General features: G+C 52.8%; 6 protein-coding genes across 6 annotated transcripts; 2 read left to right on the plus strand and 4 right to left on the minus strand.

Annotated features, from left to right (window-relative positions):
• Window positions 1–4,265: 4,265 nt before the first annotated feature.
• N0V89_012576 (uncharacterized protein) lies at window positions 4,266–6,752 on the minus strand (the record flags this gene model as incomplete). The annotated part of the gene is made up of 3 exons (XM_056221297.1): window positions 4,266–5,008; window positions 5,672–6,556; window positions 6,749–6,752. The coding sequence occupies 3 exons, from the start codon at window positions 6,750–6,752 to the stop codon at window positions 4,266–4,268; spliced, it is 1,632 nt and encodes a 543-aa protein (XP_056065284.1).
• A 3,862-nt stretch (window positions 6,753–10,614) lies between these two features.
• PAM17 (TIM23 complex component) lies at window positions 10,615–10,828 on the minus strand (the record flags this gene model as incomplete). The annotated part of the gene is made up of 2 exons (XM_056221298.1): window positions 10,615–10,793; window positions 10,825–10,828. The coding sequence occupies 2 exons, from the start codon at window positions 10,826–10,828 to the stop codon at window positions 10,615–10,617; spliced, it is 183 nt and encodes a 60-aa protein (XP_056065285.1).
• Window positions 10,829–12,083: 1,255 nt separating this feature from the next.
• On the minus strand, window positions 12,084–13,771 carry MT2 (Sphingolipid C9-methyltransferase 2; the record flags this gene model as incomplete). Its single annotated transcript, XM_056221299.1, has 3 exons — window positions 12,084–13,015; window positions 13,091–13,574; window positions 13,667–13,771. 3 exons carry the CDS (start codon window positions 13,769–13,771, stop codon window positions 12,084–12,086), a joined length of 1,521 nt encoding a protein of 506 aa, XP_056065286.1.
• A 233-nt stretch (window positions 13,772–14,004) lies between these two features.
• On the minus strand, window positions 14,005–15,268 carry N0V89_012579 (uncharacterized protein; the record flags this gene model as incomplete). The annotated part of the gene is made up of 2 exons (XM_056221300.1): window positions 14,005–14,686; window positions 15,225–15,268. The coding sequence occupies 2 exons, from the start codon at window positions 15,266–15,268 to the stop codon at window positions 14,005–14,007; spliced, it is 726 nt and encodes a 241-aa protein (XP_056065287.1).
• Window positions 15,269–17,321: 2,053 nt separating this feature from the next.
• Window positions 17,322–17,823, plus strand: EIS1_1 (Eisosome assembly protein; the record flags this gene model as incomplete). The annotated part of the gene is made up of 2 exons (XM_056221301.1): window positions 17,322–17,330; window positions 17,395–17,823. The coding sequence occupies 2 exons, from the start codon at window positions 17,322–17,324 to the stop codon at window positions 17,821–17,823; spliced, it is 438 nt and encodes a 145-aa protein (XP_056065288.1).
• A 203-nt stretch (window positions 17,824–18,026) lies between these two features.
• Window positions 18,027–18,677, plus strand: EIS1_2 (Eisosome assembly protein; the record flags this gene model as incomplete). Its single annotated transcript, XM_056221302.1, has 2 exons — window positions 18,027–18,030; window positions 18,088–18,677. 2 exons carry the CDS (start codon window positions 18,027–18,029, stop codon window positions 18,675–18,677), a joined length of 594 nt encoding a protein of 197 aa, XP_056065289.1.
• Window positions 18,678–18,924: the final 247 nt, after the last annotated feature.

Below are 18,924 nucleotides of genomic sequence, written 5' to 3' on the forward strand. Positions count from 1 at the left end.
AAGTTTATATACTGGGAAGAACGCCCTTGAGCCCTGCATCTTACTCACGATCGCCGCCGCCTAATCTCCGACCTACGAAGGCACCAGTGGCAGCCCACCAACATCGGTTCAGCTGAGCCACATTCAATGAGTCACAATGGACCTTTTGTTGATTGTGCTGGGTTGCATTGTCATTTGATTTCCAGGCTATGTCTATTGTTACATATCTTTACGTCCTAGCTGAAAGAGGTCTGTGCCGGAAATACTTCCCCTGGTAGGAAGATTTGCCTCGCAACTAGTCTCCCTCCCACTCGACCTAACCGCGAGGAAGCGGAGGGTGAATCCAAAGCCAACTCTCGGAGTTTATAACCTCTGCAGAATCGCCTGAAGACGAAATATTAACTCCAGTTGGAGGTGTTTTTGCTGAAGGAAAGACAGGACTGACATCGACTTTAATCTGCGTCTGGGTGTGGTCCTGTGAAACCGACCCAGCATTGCCCATATTCGGAAACTAGAAGCTGTGATGTCCATCGTCTTCGGATATCGAGCGAAGCTTTCGCCTGCCCAAGTGTCAAAGTACGTCATGTACGCGTCTTCTTGGCAGTACAGCCATTGTCCGTCGTTAAGTAGATGTTCAGTCCATCTGTATGAAGGTTTATTCTTCGTCGCTTATTTGTGCTTTAGGCCGTTGGATCCTAGAGTCCACTTGCATGCCACCCGGCAGCAAACCGTATCCCGGGCTATTTCCAGCGTGGTAAGCATTGAGACAGAATGCGAAGTAGCGGCAACTCCTGCGATCCATGGCCAGAGAGGCTTTTGGCAATACTTTTTGCGTCAATAGCCTTTTGTCCTAATCGGTGTCGATCTCTTATAAATTCAGTGTGCATAAAGTATTCATTCATGGGCAAACTCACCAGGCTTTCCGGAGAATGCAAGTGCTGTTACGCCTTTCAGGCTATCCTCATCAACGTCCAGATTTCCGTCCGGCCGACAAAAATAACGTTGAGATGGGTTGGAGATGAATGCAATAGTCGCGCTACCGTTTCCGGGAAGTCTTCGCACGTAAAATCAAGGGAGTCTCGACACAAAAGAGCTTTCGGACGCGCGATGTCTTGAGCGTCGGCGACAGAAGGCAAAGAAACCATTGCACATTATAGCAACTTGTAATGCGCGTGGAAGGAAAGTAATGAAAATTGTGGTAGTATCTTCGGTATTGTATTGCAGTGGATGTTCAATTGAAAACGCAATGCAACTGGAAGTCGTGACTAATCTAGAAGCGTATATGTAGAAGAACATTGCGACAGAAGTTACTTACGTCTGCTTGTTTCGGAACCTAGACATGGAAGCTGAATTTATGAAGATAGGCCCAAATCTGCGGCTATACCGAAGAACAGCAGCGGAAACGTACCCATAGATCAATACGCACGGCCTTTTTACCTATGATTTGTCTCAAAGATGATTCATACAGGCATTCCGATCAGCTTGTACGTGCGATATTAAAAATCCAATTGCCAGAAACGGCACCTCTATAGCTAATTGGACCTCGAGCTACTCCGGTCCTCTTAGCGTTGAAAACCGCGCGCTGCTGCCTGTCACTCAGAACCCTAAACCTTGTTGCACTTGTCAGCTTGGGAATTTCATCTTCTGTATTATGTTCGGGATTGCCGCAGCATGGGCTCTCGGAGACTGAAGACTGCAACGTGAACTAGTAATGACGCGGCACGAGAGCATAAAGCGCTCATACGTTGGGCCATATCATGTGCTAAACCAATGTCATACAAATCAAGGCGAAGTGGCCGCCGCGATTGGTCAACTTTCTGCTCACACAGAGCTCCTCGCCTACGCTAGAAATTGCAGTGTCGATTTCTATTTCTCCGCGCAAGTGGTCGTTTCTCCGCGCATCTGCTGTAGCACATATTAAGCTTGACCTAGCCATGATTGGGACCGATGTACTGCTTCACGAACGAATTTGACTCTAGCGAAACCACGCTCGTCCCGATATGGTCGAATAAAGGTCTCGAACATCCCAATTCATCGGAGTTCGCAGTAGCATGGACGCAGCGAATTGTGTTAACTTTCCCAAATAGTATTTATTTTGCTCTCTAATCGTGTCGAAGTCACATCGTACCTTTACGGGGTGTCTAGGCTCCAGCAGCCCCTCGCCGGTGCTAGGGATTGCAGTGTCATCTGCGTTATTTGGTTGGGGCGCAGTCACCAGCTCTGCCTGAGGCATCTCCAACCCCTCGCCAGGGCGAAGAATTGCAGTGTTCCGATCTAAGGGGGCTGTGAATTCCACTTTTGATGCCGTGCATTGTGCTTGGATAGGGCCACCGCTAATTTAGCCTTGTCGCTATATGCACAACTCCACGATACAGGAGCCGGAGCTAGAGATTGTAGTGTTCGGCCCAAGAAAGAAATCGGTGAGACCGCAGTTGGGTCTACCTCAGCCTCGCCAGTCTAACCTATCACACGCAAAAGCTTATTGTAAATTCAGCCAGTTGAGCACACCCGGGTCGAAGTGAAAAGGTGCAAGCGTTTCAATCGCTGGACTTTGCACTATAACTCCATACTAAAGAGCTGGATTAGGGTGCGTAGGATGTAAGAGAGCATATTGTGTAACCTTCTAGTAATAATTGGATTATGTTCAGGGAAACATATCTCGTGGGAGACGGAGTTGGCGAGGGGGTACGAGAAAGAGAGGGGGGAGGGCGTCTTATATCGTTCTAATCGTGCGTACCTCTTCTCCGCAAGATCTTCGTGTTAAATAACCCCCCAATAGATCTTTAAACCTCGTTCACTCTCATACCAACCAAAGAACCCAGCATTCCCCCTACCATCAAGTCATATATCTTCTCACCCAGAACTCTGAGACATCTATCTCCAGACACTCATCGAATCGTAGATGTCCGGTAAAACCCACGGAAACCACGACATTGGTCTCTCTTTGGGGCTAAGAATTGCAGTGTAATTTTCCAGGAAGGAACCAATCTTGGAAGGAACTTCTGTAAGTACTGCAAGAGCTGAGCTAAGCCTATATAGGGCCCCACTTCCCACCTGAGCAATCTATCACTCTTACATTCAACTTCACGTTTTGTACAAGCTTTTCTTCATACCTCAACAGTTGACCAAAGCCATCTCAGCCTTATGTGACTAGGAGCAGGTGGGCGGCAATGTCTCCCCGTCGGTGCTAAGTATTGCAGTGTAAGGACGCTGAGAGCCAACCATTGCAGTTTTGCTATGCTGCCGTTTGATTCGTGCGCCTCGCTGACGAATCACACGCGAAAAATGTCGGTGAAGCGTTTGGTTCGGGCAGCAGTACGCACTCCAACATGAACGAAAATGTAGCATGCTAGGCAGCAGCGTCTCCCCGTCGGCGCTAAATATTGCAGTGAAAGAGCGCTGAGAGCCAACCATTATTGATCCTACTCCCAGCTGGTTAACTTTCTCACTACAATCTCTAGCCCCGATGAGAGACGTCGAAAACAAAACATCTCTTTATGCGCATTACTTACTAATCAAATGCTTTAACGTTACCACCTTCTTTCGCGTTTAGATATTTGTACTATTTCTGCCTGAGGCATTCTAAATCTCACACCGGGGCTAAATATTGCAGTGTAATGAAGCGGTGAATTGCTCTGCAAAATTGTTCGAGCAAGGGCTAACTTGAAGGCTTCAATATGGCTGGCTAGGCAGCAGCATTTCCCCGTCGGGGCTAAAGATTGCAGTGAAAAAAGTCGTCAGCTTAACTAGAATGCTTTAGTATTATTATGCATATGCAGTAATGCCCGTCCTCACTAACATATCACACACGAAAGACGGTGATAAGCTTTTAATTCATAAAGGGGTATACATAAAGCTACTCAGACAAACCGCAAAGGGATATTTATTGCACAGCATAAGCCAGTAGCCGTTCATGCGTGTATTATCTGGATAAGGTAGATGGATGCAGATTTCAGTGGGTATCTTAGCACATCTAATCGATTCGCTTGCGCACGTTAATATTATTGGCTTTAGAGTTCTGCTATCCTATCTTAAAGGTGGAGATAGACGAGCATACCTATGGTAGTGCACGAGAGAATGAGGACTGAGTTGTTTTGCTGACGGGTATATCTAACTATTAGTATATATGGTAGGAAGGAGGGATACTAGGCGCCCGGCCTAGTGTATGGGGGGCAGTGGAAGGCAGTGGGAGGCAGCAAGGCAACAATGCTTCGGACTTCCAAAGTTCATTTCGATAGGAAGTCAACTTGAGATCTGAATACCACTAGTGTAGTGGCTATCCATCGTCAGTCGTCTGAGGAAAGGTCCGAAATCTCGGACTCCTCGGCCGACACTTGGTCCTCGATAGCCTCGCCGTCGTCATCCCACGACGCACCCTCACTCAATGTGACGTTTCTGCCCGTCAAGACATCGAACGCCCGCATTTCAATACTCGGAAGCGCATGCGTCAATATCCTCACTGTTTTTGGGGCCGCCATCTGTGCCACGAGAACTTGCGCCTGCTTCTCCATATCTGCTTTCAGTTGAAGGAACCCCCTTGTGGAGGAACCGCAACATGTGGCGTGCGCGGCCGAGGTGATTTGGGGTGACTCGTTGGATAGACTGAGGTTGATGAGCATCTCGTTCAAACGTAGATTGGTGCTATCTTGTCGGGGTTTTAGAACATCGGCACAGATACTGCGCATGCGCAGTCGCAAGCGTCGTAGCGTAGTAAGAAGCGCGGCGATACTCGTGCAGACGTGGAATCCTTCGCCGTGCTCTTGGCTTTGATGCGGTATGAGTCGAGTACCGCATAGATCTGGCTCTAGACTAGTTAGGTTGCTGGCTGATAAGAAGGCGTGTATTGTGGATAGGAAAAGGTAGTCGCGGCGTTCTAGAAGACGAAGTAGCGGATGCAGTTCACTGGTGGCTTGGATGCGTAGGATGCGCAGTTTCTGTGATTGTTTGATGATGGTGGCGAGGTAGAGGAGATCGTTATTCAGCTCTGTTGTCCAGGCTGCGCGCACCGCGCGTCCATGAGCGCCTTGTACTACCACAGTACATTTCAGGCAGCAACGTCTCCCCGTCGGGGCTAAAGATCGCAGTGAATGATAGTGAATCTGACCTGACCTATCATACGCGAAACATTGTAATAAGCTTTTGATCCATGGAGGGGTATGCATGAAGAGATACGCAATTGGACGAACCGCGGAGGGATGTTTGTTATGAAGGAGGACAGATCACTAACTGTTTCAATATATATTGTTTGGACAAGGTATATACACGAGCTAGAAAGGTATGGTACGAAGATAGTACGCAGCGTCCTCAGCGCCCCGTACCAACCATCACAATCCCATCCCATTTCGATCCCCACTCAAAAACGTCGCACCAAACGACACTGAACCACCGGGTATACCAAAAACCAAAACGCCTTTTAAAACCAACTCCCAAACCATTCCAGCTTCGCTCCAACCCTTACCCGATCCCAAGTAAAACAGGTAAGCACCCTCCTCACCCCAAAACTCCCCTCAACCAACCCTCCCACGCGCCCCCGTCTCCCAAACCCTCTCCATAACGCCCCTCGCCCTCCCCAACTGCACCATCCCACTCCCCTCCACACTCGCAAACCTCCCCAGCACAGCCTCCCTCTGCGCCCCTCCGCAGCATCGCACCCCGCCGCAAACATCGGAAAAGAAGACACGCCTCCGCGAACTGCCTCTCCGCACTTTCTTCAGGAGGTCTATGATTTGGGAGACGGATTGCTGGACGGCGGGGTGGGTGGAGGGGTAGTTGTTTACGCGGCGGTATAAGTGGATGAGGCCAGCCCAGTGGAACATTTCGTTTGTGGCGTCGATTTCTGAGGTTGCGGAGGGGATTTCTGAAGAGGAGGGGAGGAGGAGGAGGAGGAGGAGGAGTGGGGTGCGGTGGGTGCAGGATGAGTGGGTGGGGGCGACGGTGCTGGTTAGGCCTTTCCAGAGGTCTTTTCTTATGCGCTCTGCGCGGGCGGCGACGGAGGCGTTGGGCCGGAAGGACGCGTTGATGGTTCCGTCGCAGGCGATGCGCAGGGGCTGGACTTCCTTTGCGAGCTCGGCGATGCCGGCGAGGAGCCCGACGCACCGGTTTGTAAAGCCGTAGAGGCAGTCTATCTGGAAGTCTGAGTCTGCGGACTCGTTGGCGGAGTTCCAGTACCAGCTTCCTAGCGGTTGGTCGTTTTTATTACCTGAGAGCGATCCAATGACGTCCAGGTAGGCGAACCAGCGGGAGAGGAAGTAAGCCGCGTGGTCGGACTTGTCCATTGTTTTGGGGCCGCCGCGGGCGATGATCATCTGGCGGGCCATGGCGAGGTGGTCTTGCCAGGCGATGGGGACTTCGAAGGTGTTTGGGGAGATGATTTCGAGGGAGGCCATCATGATGGCGGGGGCGAGGGTTTCGTTTGTGATGGTCGAGGGGTTGGCGAGCGATTGGCGGAGCTTGGGGAAGACGTCGGTGACCCACATGGCGATGCGGTTTGCTGGTTCATCGTGGCAGAGGACGCGGGCGCGGTGGGAGGCCGAGTATGCTAGGAGGAGAGACATGATGTTTTCGTCTTTTACGGCCACTGTCGGGGTTAGCAGGTAGGTGTTATGGATGGGTGATAATCTTACTGCCTGGTAGGATAGTCCGGAACGGATTCTTCTCGCAGTCGTGAGGTACGAGTATGCGTGCCGTGTGGTCGATGAAGTGGTGGAAGTAGAGCAGGTTCATGGGGTTTTCGAGAAGCAACTAAATATCGGCCAAGTAAGTAGCTGACCCATCTCCATTGAATCAAAAGTACTTACCGGAGGTAGAGGTTCCAACGATTTCGAGATCTTGATTGGAATAGGCTTAGCATAGTAGCCTCCCTTGTCGAAGGCCGTTTCTGGAGCAAGTGGCTCGGGGCTGTCTCCATCAATATCCATAGCGCCACTCTGCGGGGTGGAGACTGCGATTGGGTTTTGATCATCGTTCTGTGGCATGTCGATATCAGGAAGACCGGTGTCGTATCCATAGATGGTGTAGTCTTCGTCGGCGATTGGATAGTGCCGGCTCGAGTGAGTGCTGTCACCGGGTGGGCCGCTCAGCAGTGACTGTACCGACAAGCGACGAGGATCGACAGGCATATGTGTGTTGTGGGCTTGTCCGGAGGTTGGCCGCACTGGTTCATCAGTACCGATGGATGAAGTAGGCGTCAAAGGCATCGTAGTGAACGGGCTGTAAGGATGAGTAGGCGGACACTGGGGCGGAGAGTATGCATCAGAATGCGCTGGAGAGTCGGCAGAAAAGCTCCGTTGGTGGTTCATCGGATCCATCGAGTCGCTATACTGGCGATGGCCTAGTGTCGGATACACGCTGGGTGGCGGCATCGAATGTGCCGCCGTGAAAGGCGGATAGCCCGCATTGCTGTAGCTGGACGCATCGAAGCTTGTGGCGACAGGCGAGGGATAGTCAAAAGTGCTGGAGTACGCAAAGACGCCGAAAGGGGCTGCAGGCTGCGACGTTGGTTCCTGGGGAGGCGAGTTCCCATCGAACATAGCGTTCCCAGGTAGTACTGGATGTGACTGGGTTTGGAAGATGTGCGTCTATGTAGATCGAGTCGCATTAGCGGAATCGTCACATGTGTTGGGCTGTGGGGGGTAACTCACCAATTCTGGAACGATCTCAGGCCCAGAAGCAGGAATGGACGTAGAAGACTGTGATCTTCCATGCTGCGGTCGTTTTCTGCTCGACTTGAGCCGTCCAGGTGAGTGCGAATGGACAAGGGGGGGTACGGTGTCGTCGAAAGAGAGTGTCAACTGATAAGGACTACTCGCCCTGCTGGAGCCAGAATCGTTGTTGGATGCGGGTCTGTCCCTTTTTGTACGGCCTCCCCAGTTCAGACGAATACTGTAGTCGCATGATTCTCCCTGGCGTTCGCAGTTCAAGCATCGGGGTCTCTCTTCTCCACTGTACAACGATGAGCGCATGCTCGTGGAATTAAGATATACGATGCACCTTACCACTTGACCTTGCGTCCTTTACAAGGCCTGCACTTATGGTTAGACGTGTACTCCTTTTGACATGGGTGCCTGAGGGGGGCTCACCAGCAGCCATTTCCTACAAGACCAAGTCAGTATGAGTCGCAAACTAGGAAGATACATGGTGTGTCTTATCAAGCGAGAAACGAGTCTCTACCGCCAGACAGGCACGACCATCTCGTATCAGGGCCTTACGTACGGCTTCGTGTTTTGGGAACATGTCCTTCTTTCTTTGGCCTCGGCATCGTGTTTGATAACCGCGATCTTCCTTATCTCAAAGCGTACAATCGCAAGGGGGTGTGACATGCCCAACCCTGCTGGGCGTTCGTCCTTTTCTACCTGTGCAAGCTCGTGACGTTGTTGCCCAATGCTTAAGCTGAGCTGCTATGTTAAGGCATGCATCCAGGATGGATGGAGCACAGACGTTGGCCAAGGAAGCGGGGGTGTGAAGGCAGCGCGAGCTAGTCTTCCGCGCGCTGCTGGGTCGCCCATGGGCTGGACCTCCAGCAAGCGCGATAGCGCGATGCGACACTTGGCGCGCTATGTTTCCTCTGGACGTGAGATGGCGTAGCGGGTGTGCCCAGCGATGCGACTCTTCGATTTTTTTGGCTTCTGCTTCATGCGCGATGAGCGGATGTCGGCTGTCACAAAAGCAAACTCGGTGCCATCTTGTCCACCGATGTCGCTTGCGGAGGAGCAACAATGAAGCAGATCGGATCGTCGACCACCCTGTCACTCCAGCGCCCTTCGTCGTTTCCTTTCTCTGCCAACCACACTCGAAACAGCAGGCAAACAAGAGTAAATCCCGCTGCCACCTCAGAAATTTTCCAACGTTGCTTCTTCCATGCTTGTCAGCGTCCCTCTCCAGCAAAGCCACTCCGTCAACGCCTTCTCGTCCCCAGCTCATGATAGGCCAGAACTCCAGTCCGCGCCGTCGCACCCCATCGGCCCGGCTTTGACGCGCTGAGTGACACCCGGTTGCGGTACGCCGCCCACCGTTCAGCCCTACGACTGCGTCAGTCAACCACGAAAATAAACCAACGAGCGCGGTGTTGGTTCAGTTCGCTGCAACGCTCCACCGTCCCTGCAAGCTAACCCAGTCTCATGCCTTTTCTAGGTCATCGCTTCCGGTACGAAGCGGCAGCGGTAGGGCGGCAAAGAGCCTCATGGTGAGCTTACGGCACCGACAGCCGTGGAACCAACGTTCAACATAGAGGAAGCGTTTCCAGAGAAGTCTTAGCAGCGCTGACGGTTCAAACGTCTTTGATCTTGGTACACCGTCGGAGCATAATTGTAGCGAAGCGAACGCATGTTCTCGAAGAGCCTGCACCTTCCCTCGTACTCTTGTGGCTGTTGCCTCTTTCACGCACGCGCTGTCTGCTATTGGCTGGCTGTCGTCTCCCAGCCACACATGTAGACACAGTCTAAGAATATAGACACGTAGGGCGATGCACTTCGGTGTAATTGAAGCGACCGTGCATGTGGTGAAGAGTAAGAAAGAAAGAAAGAAAGTGTGGTTGAGCAACTTAGGTAGTATCTGTGGCTGTGGCTGCGGAAGGAACCTTCGCGCCACACGACGATCGGATCGTACGATGCTTGCGCCACCTCGCTGGGTGAGCGCAGCTTAGTGTATTGGAGAACACTGCGTAGTAAAGACAGAAGGTTGTATTGCTAAAATAGTCTTTGACAAGTTGCTAAAAGTCTGGTGTGGTGGGTCGGACACGAAATGTTGCTCATCGTCTCAAGCTTTCTTCTCCTCCCCGCGGAACTTGCCGTCCAAGATCCGTTCACACTGCTTCGAAGACTTACGCGCTACAGAGACACCATCTGTTCAATGGATTGTCTATGGTCTGCAACCCTCAAATCATCCGTTCCTTGGCGACGTGGAGAAAATATGGCTCTTCTCCCTCGTCGCGGAACTTACCGTTAACATCTGATCCCAAAACCTGCTTCAAAGACTGCACAGGGTCCTAAGCAACGATCGATACGCTACACACACGACCTGCTCAACACACGGTCCTTGGCCTGCACCCCTCAGATCATTCACCCCTCAGATCATTCACCCCTTGGCGATATTCACCCCTTGGCGACGTGGAGAAAAGCGTGCTTGGCGCCCGACCGTTGAACTAGTACTCACGCCTTGAAAATGTTAACATGTCCGCCGATCTTGGCGATAGGAACGCTCACCAGGAAATCTCCGAATATTGTGAGAATCTCGATGATGTAGACTAGACGTTGTTGGAGTGGCGATCGGGGCGGTAGTCCTGGGCAGGGCAGAGGAGATACATCCCTCTTCATGTACGCAAGAGCAAGTGTATGAGGGATTTTTGCTGCAACAGGAGACAATGTTGCCAATGCATGTGAAACCCATGTGGTGTGGTGTGGTGAATGGAGATGTGCATTCGTTGATGGTATCCTCCTGTTAATACATGGCGCGAGGCCTCGATATGATATGATCCTTGCCTGGTTGCATACACAGCCTTTCGTCCAAAATATGTACTCACATCTACCTCCCCACCGACCCTAATCTCCAATACTTGGCTCAAGGTCTTGCAATCATGCCACACTCGGACAGACGACAATTGCTGCAGAACAAAAGAAAACTGGTGCATTTCCGTGACGCTTACTTTCTCCTCGTGCTCTCGCCCCGCTTGAGATTGAACGCCCGCTGGTCCTTCAACCACTTCCTGTAGTCCGCCACGCTGCCAATCTTTTCGCCGTAGTAGTCAGGCACTGGGTTCGCCATCGAGGAGGTTGTCGGGTCGACGCGGTTCTTCTTGATGCGGTCGTAGAATTCGCGTTCTTTCTGTCGCAGTCGTTAGTATTCATTGACCCATTTCTCAGTCGCCGCTCAGCCTCTGCTTCCGTCCCAGGCGTGATGGAAGTGGAGCAGGAAGCAAGTCCGGACGTACCTTCGCAATTTGAGGCCCAATAGCTCGATTCCGCATGCTGAACACGGCATTCGAGAAGAACGGTCCCAAGAGCCATCCCACCGTCAACATCGCCGCGCTCGCCAATCCCGTCGTGATGATCGGATCAAGACCTATTGTCGCAGCAAGCGTCCCGTCATATCCCCCGCCAATGAAAGCCTGAAGACCGGCATATGCGACACCGATAGCAGTGAAGCCAGAGGTGACTTGGCTGGCGCGGCGGCGCGTCTTGCGCAAGGCGAAAAAGTCATTCCATGTGAGTTGCTGCGAAGAAGATGACGTAGGGTTGGCGGAAGAGGTAGAGGAAGCTGTCGTAGAGGCGTGGCGGATGGCTAGCGCGAGGGGAGATGGCCTGAAGGAGAGGCATTGTGCGGGCTGTGGTCTCGCAGGACTCGTCTTTGTCTTCGTTGAGAAGGGAGCTGCGGTTGCGGAGGTGCAGGGTGCGATAAAGCCGGGTTGGAGGCGGATCGTGAATGTGCGCGCTTGTCGCAACGCACTAGGAGCGAACATGATTGTGGTTTGCGTGTTGTAGAGCGGAGACGGGCTGGTGTTGCGGGAGCTGAGGCTACGGGAGGAGGTGCGTTTCGTATGAGCTCAAAAGTTCGGGGTTCTTGGCATAAATGCGATTATGCGGAGACGCGTCTAGCTCACGCGACACACATCGCAAGAATTATGTTGAAAAGCAAATTTGGGTAACTGACGCCGACGGTTTCGAAACCAACTAGTTAAAGACATAAAGAGGAGCATGGGAGCTTCAATTGAGTCGAGAGGTTTCCTCGCGCAAACGTCATAATCGCAGTCTTCCGCGCTCTGACCATCTGCTTACGAGACATCCTTCGATCTTCTGCGACTCGATGCAATCAACTCCATCATACCACACGAGCAAAGGCAAAAGACTACGGCGAAGAAGATCTACGTTCAATATGCGTAGCATTAATTAGCGTCAACTGTCTAGCAGATACATTCCTAGCTACCCTCCAAATCTCCCTTTCATCCCCAGTCGAAGCCCACCCCACGCCTACAATACTTTTGATCATTGCCTATCCTGCACAACATCCTCATCACCAACAATCCATGCAAAACGTTACTTCGTAAACACGGAGCCGCCATGCGGTAGAGTCTAGTCCAGAGAAAAGTCACCATTTCGTCGCGGTCGTACCCCTTACAATCCCTTAATGCCCTTGGCCTTGCTGGCTTCGAGCGCAGCAGAGAGGGCAAATTGGGTATTGATACCCTCAACACGGTGGGTAGAGTTGATGTTCTTGACAAGCGTAATCTGGAAGCAGGTAGCCGTACCCTGACGGGATGCAATGGTCGAGTAAGCCAGGAAGAACTCCCAGATGCGGAACCAGCGCTTGCCGTACTTGGCGGTGACCTTCTCCTTGTTGCCGATCCAGTTGCGGTACCATTTCCAGAGAGTAGCAGAGTAGTGTACACCGACGGTGTCAATCTGCTTGACTTCGAAACCGGCGCCTTCGAGCTTGTCGACAACCCAGCCAAGAGGAGTCGAGGCATCAGCTCCAGGGAAGACGTACTTGTTCATGAAGAGGCCCCAAGTAAAGTCCTCAAACTGCCACTCCTTGCGGAGACCAGCAATCTGGAGGAAGAAGACACCGTCATCGTCGAGCATGTCCTTGACCTGGGAACAGAAGCCGGAGAAATGGCGGACACCAACGTGCTCAGCCATCTCCAGACAGGTGATCTTCTTGTAGCCGCCGGAAGGGACGGGAATATCACGGTAATCCATGCACAGAATGTTGGATTGGTCCTCGCCGATGCCGTTTTTCCTCAGACCGTTGTTGCCCCACTTTGTCTGGTTGCGACCAAGTGTGACACCGGTAACATGGCCGCCGTAGTGTACAGATGCGAATCTAGCCAGGGTACCCCAACCGCAGCCGATGTCGAGCATCTTCTCGCCCTTCTGCAGACCGATCTTCTCGCAGACGATTGCCAATTTGTTATCCTGGAGTTCCTCGAGGGTCTCCTCGCGATGGATGTCGGAGATGATACCGGACGTGTAGATCATGCGTGGGCCGAGGAACCAGCCGTAGAAGTCGTCTCCGCGGTCGTAGTGGTCTCGGACCTGCTCCTCGTCTGGATCTCAGTCAGCAGATGCTCCAAAAGGTGCCACAATCGGTACACAAGCTATTCATGAGAGAGTGTAGGTACCTTGAGACCTCGTGTGCATAATCATTTCAGGGATCATGCCGAACAAGAAGTGCTTGATCAGGCCGAACGTGAAGCGGAAATTGGCCCAATCGTGGCGCAATTCCATAACCTCTAGACAGTCGCCCTTGAAATCGACATCGCCATCGAAGTACTTCTCGTAGAAAGTCTCCATGGGGATCTTCTTGCCATGGTAGGCGTCGCGGTCTTCGCTCTTGTGGAACTCGAGGTAGGTCTCAATGGGCTTGCCCGGGAACTTGGCCTTCTCGTTCTTACGGGGAGCGTACTCGGAGGTGACGATCCAGAAGGCGGCGAGGATGGGTAGGTCGACAATAAGAGCGAAGAAGATCCACGTCTTGAGGCCTCCACCGAGCTTCCATGTGATGTAGCCAGGGACGCCAACAAGAGCAGAGATCAGGGCCGTGTTCGAGAAGTGGTCACGTCCATTGCTGTCTGCGGGAAGGGGAGCGTTGGCAATGGCCGGGTACTGTATTCGCACAATTGTTTAGCTACGTAAATCCCCGTGGTGGAGCTCAATGGCGCGCGGGGCACCATTGAGGGGGACGCGAATTTACTTACAGAAGTTGTCTTCACACCACAGTCGAAGTCGGGCTTGGTCGGGGTGCGCGCCGGCGGCGTCTCGATCCACTCGAAGGTGTCCTCAGACGTCGTCCCACTGCTCATCTTGCTGGTGTTGTGGAATTTTGCAAGAGGCAGCGTGCGAAACAGTGGGCAGGTGCAGTGTAAACGCCAAGCAGGGACGGTGTGACGCTTAGCGGCTCCCCGTTTCGGGCTCCTGTTAGCGTTAGCCTTGCCCATCGCCAGCCGATAAGAAAGCAGTACGTATCCACATGCATGCGTGTTCACAGGCCGGGCCCTTATTTCGGATGGCTGGTGAGGATTCAAGGACAGCTCGTTCACATGTCGCCGTGTAGCGTGCGCTTGATGCTAGCTAACTGCTCCTTGGTGATTCCGGCGGAGAGCAGGTACGCCTCGACCCCGCCGTATTTCTCCTCAAGATGGGCATGCACTTTGGGTACTACGTCGGGTGCACATGATGCAAACTGTTCCGACAAGCCAATGCTTGCAATCTCCTTTATACGCTCCGGCTTCTCTGCTTCCAGCTCTGGTCCAGACAACAGGTAATCCTTCTGAATCGCTGCGACGTCGACGTCGAGCAGGAAAAGTAGGAGCATGACGATTAACCCCGTCCGATCTTTGCCCTGTGTGCAATGCACTAGGACAGGCCAATTCTCTCCTTTTGCTAGCACATCGAACACCTTCTTCACCTCGGACGTGCACACGTCCAAGGACTCGGTAGCAAGGCCTACGAGGCCCATCTCTTCCATGTGCGGCGCGAGAATCTTGATAGCGTCTTTGCGGTAGCCGGCTGCCATGAGCCCGACCAGCTTGAGGAACTCCCGCCAAGATAGCTTTGACATGAGCATGCGCGAGAAGGATGAGCCGTTGAAGTTGATCTCGTGATAGGCCACCCCAGGTATCTTCAATGGCTCTGCGACATCGTCGTTGGATTGCGGTACTGCTGCTGAGGCTTTGATTTTCGCATCTCGCTTCTGCGCTTGCTCGATGTGCTCCGTCCTACCATCGTTAGCGATAGGAACAGATATTTCTTGAAGCACATCCTACTTTGTGCGCAGGTCAATGATGGTCTTGAGATGGTACTCATCCACCAACTTTTGCCGGTCGTGGTATGTTGCTTCGTCTGTCGTTATTAGTATGTTTTCGCGGGGCACAGGGCAGTTGTCCGCATACCTGGTCTTGCTCCCCGATACAGTAGGCCAGCCTTCACGCGTCTAAATTCATTCAATTCGTTATCCATATCCGAGAGGCGGCTACGCTACCTTTGCCCCGTCTCATTGTTCACAAATGCTCCGGCATCACGAAAATTGGGTATGCTTTTCAAAGGAGATTGAGTATTCGACATGTTCGGCTATACTGTCGGCGAAATGGGAATCGTATGAGAAAGCGTATGGTCTGGCTGTGAAGGGTTGACGATTGATGAGTCGTTGCTTCGATTTCCTGATATCTCACACCGCTGACGTCGGCTCTGTAAATCCTTGCGCTAAACCGTATGCAGCTCGCGGGTGTCTGTGAAATTCAAGCTTTGTTCAATCACCCCGTATTGATCCATAATGCAATGGGGTTCGGCGACTCGGCCATGGTGAATTTCTGACCTGGTAAAGTGCTGCGTGAAGCTTTGGGCAAGCAATGCCTCGCTGACAGGTTCTCGTCAGTGGACACACCAGACAAGAACTGACAAGCGGCCGGCTTTTTTCCAAGGACCTAGTAGAAAAGACCGCTGCACGGTACGAGTATGCAGAGTTAGTGTGCCAGGCTAACATAGCTTGATGCTACTTAATTTGCGAAGTGCAGGCGTACATAATACTTGATGGATCTTGCTATCGACAGGGACCACCACTTGCGCGACCGCTTTTGGGGGCTGGATGCTGCATTCGGCTCGCGAACATGTGTTTCGTGCCGCAATTGGTGCCCTTCCATCCAATAAGGGACACGCTGAGGTTGGATTAACGCCTTGATCCCCAGGTCGATCGTCACCGAAGTCCATGAGTCTAGCCACCAAGGGCGCTAGCAACGCGACCGATCACTTTCGCACGCGCTGTGATGTCATAGTCCTACACCACCGCCGCCCTACATCATCACCATGCCGGCCCCTAAGGCTGTCGCTGGCGTCCGCTCTTCCTGCGATACATCCTCAGAATTGCATTTTCTACTCACACTAGCTGGTCGCAGGGCCAGCACAACCTTTCTCGACCTACTCCGAGATACAGCCTGCCATGGCTACCCTAGGATCCCAGACCCCAGCGAATGGGTCGATCGACGCACCCTTGAAGCCCTCAACACAGGGAAGCACTGTAGATGGCGCTACTGATGTGCGATGTCCTGACCCGTCCGCACACAAGACAAAGAACTCTACGCTTCAAGACCATGCTTCCGCCGCAGCCCTCTACAGTACAAACCCCTCAAGGGCGAGCACCCGAAACCCGCTTGGCTCCAACGGCAAGCTTTCTTCTGCTAGTGAGATACCCATTTGCTGCGCATACTTCTGTTGCTCACCCCGACTTCAGGCGCCGCAACCAGCCTCAAACACGCGCAGGCTCATGACCTTCCGAGCTACCCTACAGTCGGCATTGATACGCGGACGTCTGCCGGTACAGCAGCAAATCTAGCCCATGCAAACTTCAAAAGCCCAGCGTACCCCAAGGCAGGACCGACATCAGCAGCTGCAGGTAAGGCCGCGTTGCTGGCGCACGACTACAAGATGGATCCTCTCTGGCAACCCGAATCCAGCGCGGCAGGTTCCAAGGCAGCTTTGCTTGCGCACAAAGACGGCGTAAAGTTGAATCTTTGGCAGCCTGAACCTCATGCTTACGGACACTCTGCAGCGACCATCGCGATGAGCAAGAAAGGATTAGGTCCTCAGGCAGACTGGAGTAGCACGGAAGACGGAAGAAAGAAAGCTTTAATCGCGGCCACGGGGGCCACCTCAGAAACGAGACGAAAGCGAGCTCAGTCGAATCCCGCTCCCCCACCAATCTATCCCGACTCACACAATTCTGCGAAGAATGCGCTTAGCGCGGCCACAATATCGCACAGTGCGTCCGTGAGGATGAAGTCGCAGCACGCAGGTACCACTTCCACCGGTTCGAACAGAGTGGGATCAGAAGCCATGGAAGCCGCGCGAATCCAGCACTCAAAGGTCTCCCGGGAGATGTATACCTCCCGTCCTCCCGTGGCATTGGAGGTTGAGGAGAAGAAACGACAAGACGCACTCAGGGCTTCCGCAATAGTTATGGCAAAGAAGATGATGGACGCACAGCAGCATGCCCCCTCCTCGGGACGATCGCACGCCAACTCGGGAGCCATCGCAGCTCACAATCAACAACCCAATGTTAGCTCCGAGGACAACCTTAAGCAGGAGGCCATGCGCTACATTGGCATTCAAGAGGCAGCGCAGAAGCTCGCCGCTGAGCGACTTTCAAAAATTGGTCCAGACGAGGCATCACAATTTCGAAGTTACTATGGGTACGAGAAGCCGTCCCGGAATAGATTATCGATCCGCCGAGGGCGCAATCGAGCATCTAGCAACCCGGAAATCGGCGATTCAGACTCCGATGATGAGATGCAGTCTCGGCGGATACGTGCCCAGATGTCTCAGCTCAACAAGGGTATTGCTCAGGTATGTAATCAACAAATGCCCAGCGTGCATGATACGTCCTTCGTACGCAATCAAAGCCGCTTGCTAATGTGCCCTCTTTACCCTCTAGGTCGATGAGAAGAAGCGAGAACAGGACCGCAGATACCTACTTGAGGCTGCACAACGAAAGGTACAACTGCAGATGGCCGGAATTGATAAGAAGATATATGATGAGACGGGCAAGTTCACTCCGGCCATGGTGGAGGATTGGGATGCCAAAGCTAGAGCTCGAGCTGCGGCGAACAGCGAAGCCCGCATGGAAAACCATGGCAAGGTCCACATCGGCCACGGCAAATTCATGGATCAGTCTGAGATTGATGCAATTGCTCAGGCCAGAATGCAACCGACGCTCGATGAGATCAACGAGAAGACTGAGAAGCGGCTGGCCGAAGAAGAGGAGCGGCGTTTAGAGTTGGCGGAGGAGAAGCGACAGCAGCAAATTGAGCATGAGCGTGCTGCTGAGATCAAGGCTGAAGAGAAAGCCTCCAAGGGTAAGTGATGTCTACGAGCGTAATGACTCAACTCTGATGTGATGTAGCCGAGGAGAAGAAGGCCCTCAAGCAAGAAAAGGCGGCCGAAAAGGACAAGAAGGCCGAAGAGAAGCGCCTGGCAAAGGAGCAGAAACGGAAATCTCGAGAAGCTCCCGCGGAGCATGAGCACGACCAAGTGGCGACGGGTGGAGCAGCGCTGGGCACTGCAGCAATGGGTGCAACAACCGGGACTGCTGCTGTCACATCGCCAGCCGCAGCTGTAACGTCTCCAGCTTCCGACAAGTCCGCCGTTGAGGAGAGCGACGATCTCTACCGTGATCCTACATCGGCCGGTCGGACATCTGGTGAGGAGCCCGCGGCTGTACGCACATCTGCAACGGAAGACGGGACATCAGCTCCCCGCCCATCCACGGCCAAGGATGACTCTTCAAACTCTCCGACGTCACCAACATCGCCGACAAAGAAACGCCTGACGGGCCTCTTCAGCAAGTTCAAGCGCCGCTCCAAGCACACCTCTGAACCCGGCTTCATCGGTGGCGCCACTCTCCGCAACTCGGAATCAAACCCTCAATCGAACCATGAGTCCACCCACGGTAGCCCGGCCCCTAATCATATACCCAACGTTAATGACGAGGACGGCGGCCACTCGGACGTCTCCTCTTTGTCCACTCACTCAGCCAGAGGTCGGCCCATGGAGCGTAATGTGTCGCAAGAGTCGAAAGTGTCCGAGTTGAGCAATTATGAAGAGGCTAGGGACACCTTCAACGAGAATCTCGCGCCGCCCCCGAGCTTTGGGACGGATATCAACGCGAGGAACAGCGGGAGTCCTGTCAGGGACTCGAAGTTCCACGAGGTGCTCTGAAGAGATTTGGTAATTTTCTATTTGTTGCACGTGTTACGACGGCATGACCCACGTCTCTGTTTTTTGCTTGTATATAGGCAATGCGTGTTGGCTGTGTCTGGATATTCGGTCGGGAGCCGGTATACGTGGGCTCAAGGGATGGGTAATGGTTGTTGTTTCCCCTGCTATTCGAACAGCCGACCTCCAATATCATTATCTCTCTTTCGATCTAAATAAAGATGAAAAGACATCGGACCATCAACCTGGA

The sequence above is a fragment of the Didymosphaeria variabile genome, assembly GCF_027946475.1.
Source record: "Didymosphaeria variabile strain IMI 356815 chromosome Unknown scaffold_10, whole genome shotgun sequence".
Taxonomy (NCBI): Eukaryota; Fungi; Ascomycota; class Dothideomycetes; order Pleosporales; family Didymosphaeriaceae; genus Didymosphaeria; species Didymosphaeria variabile.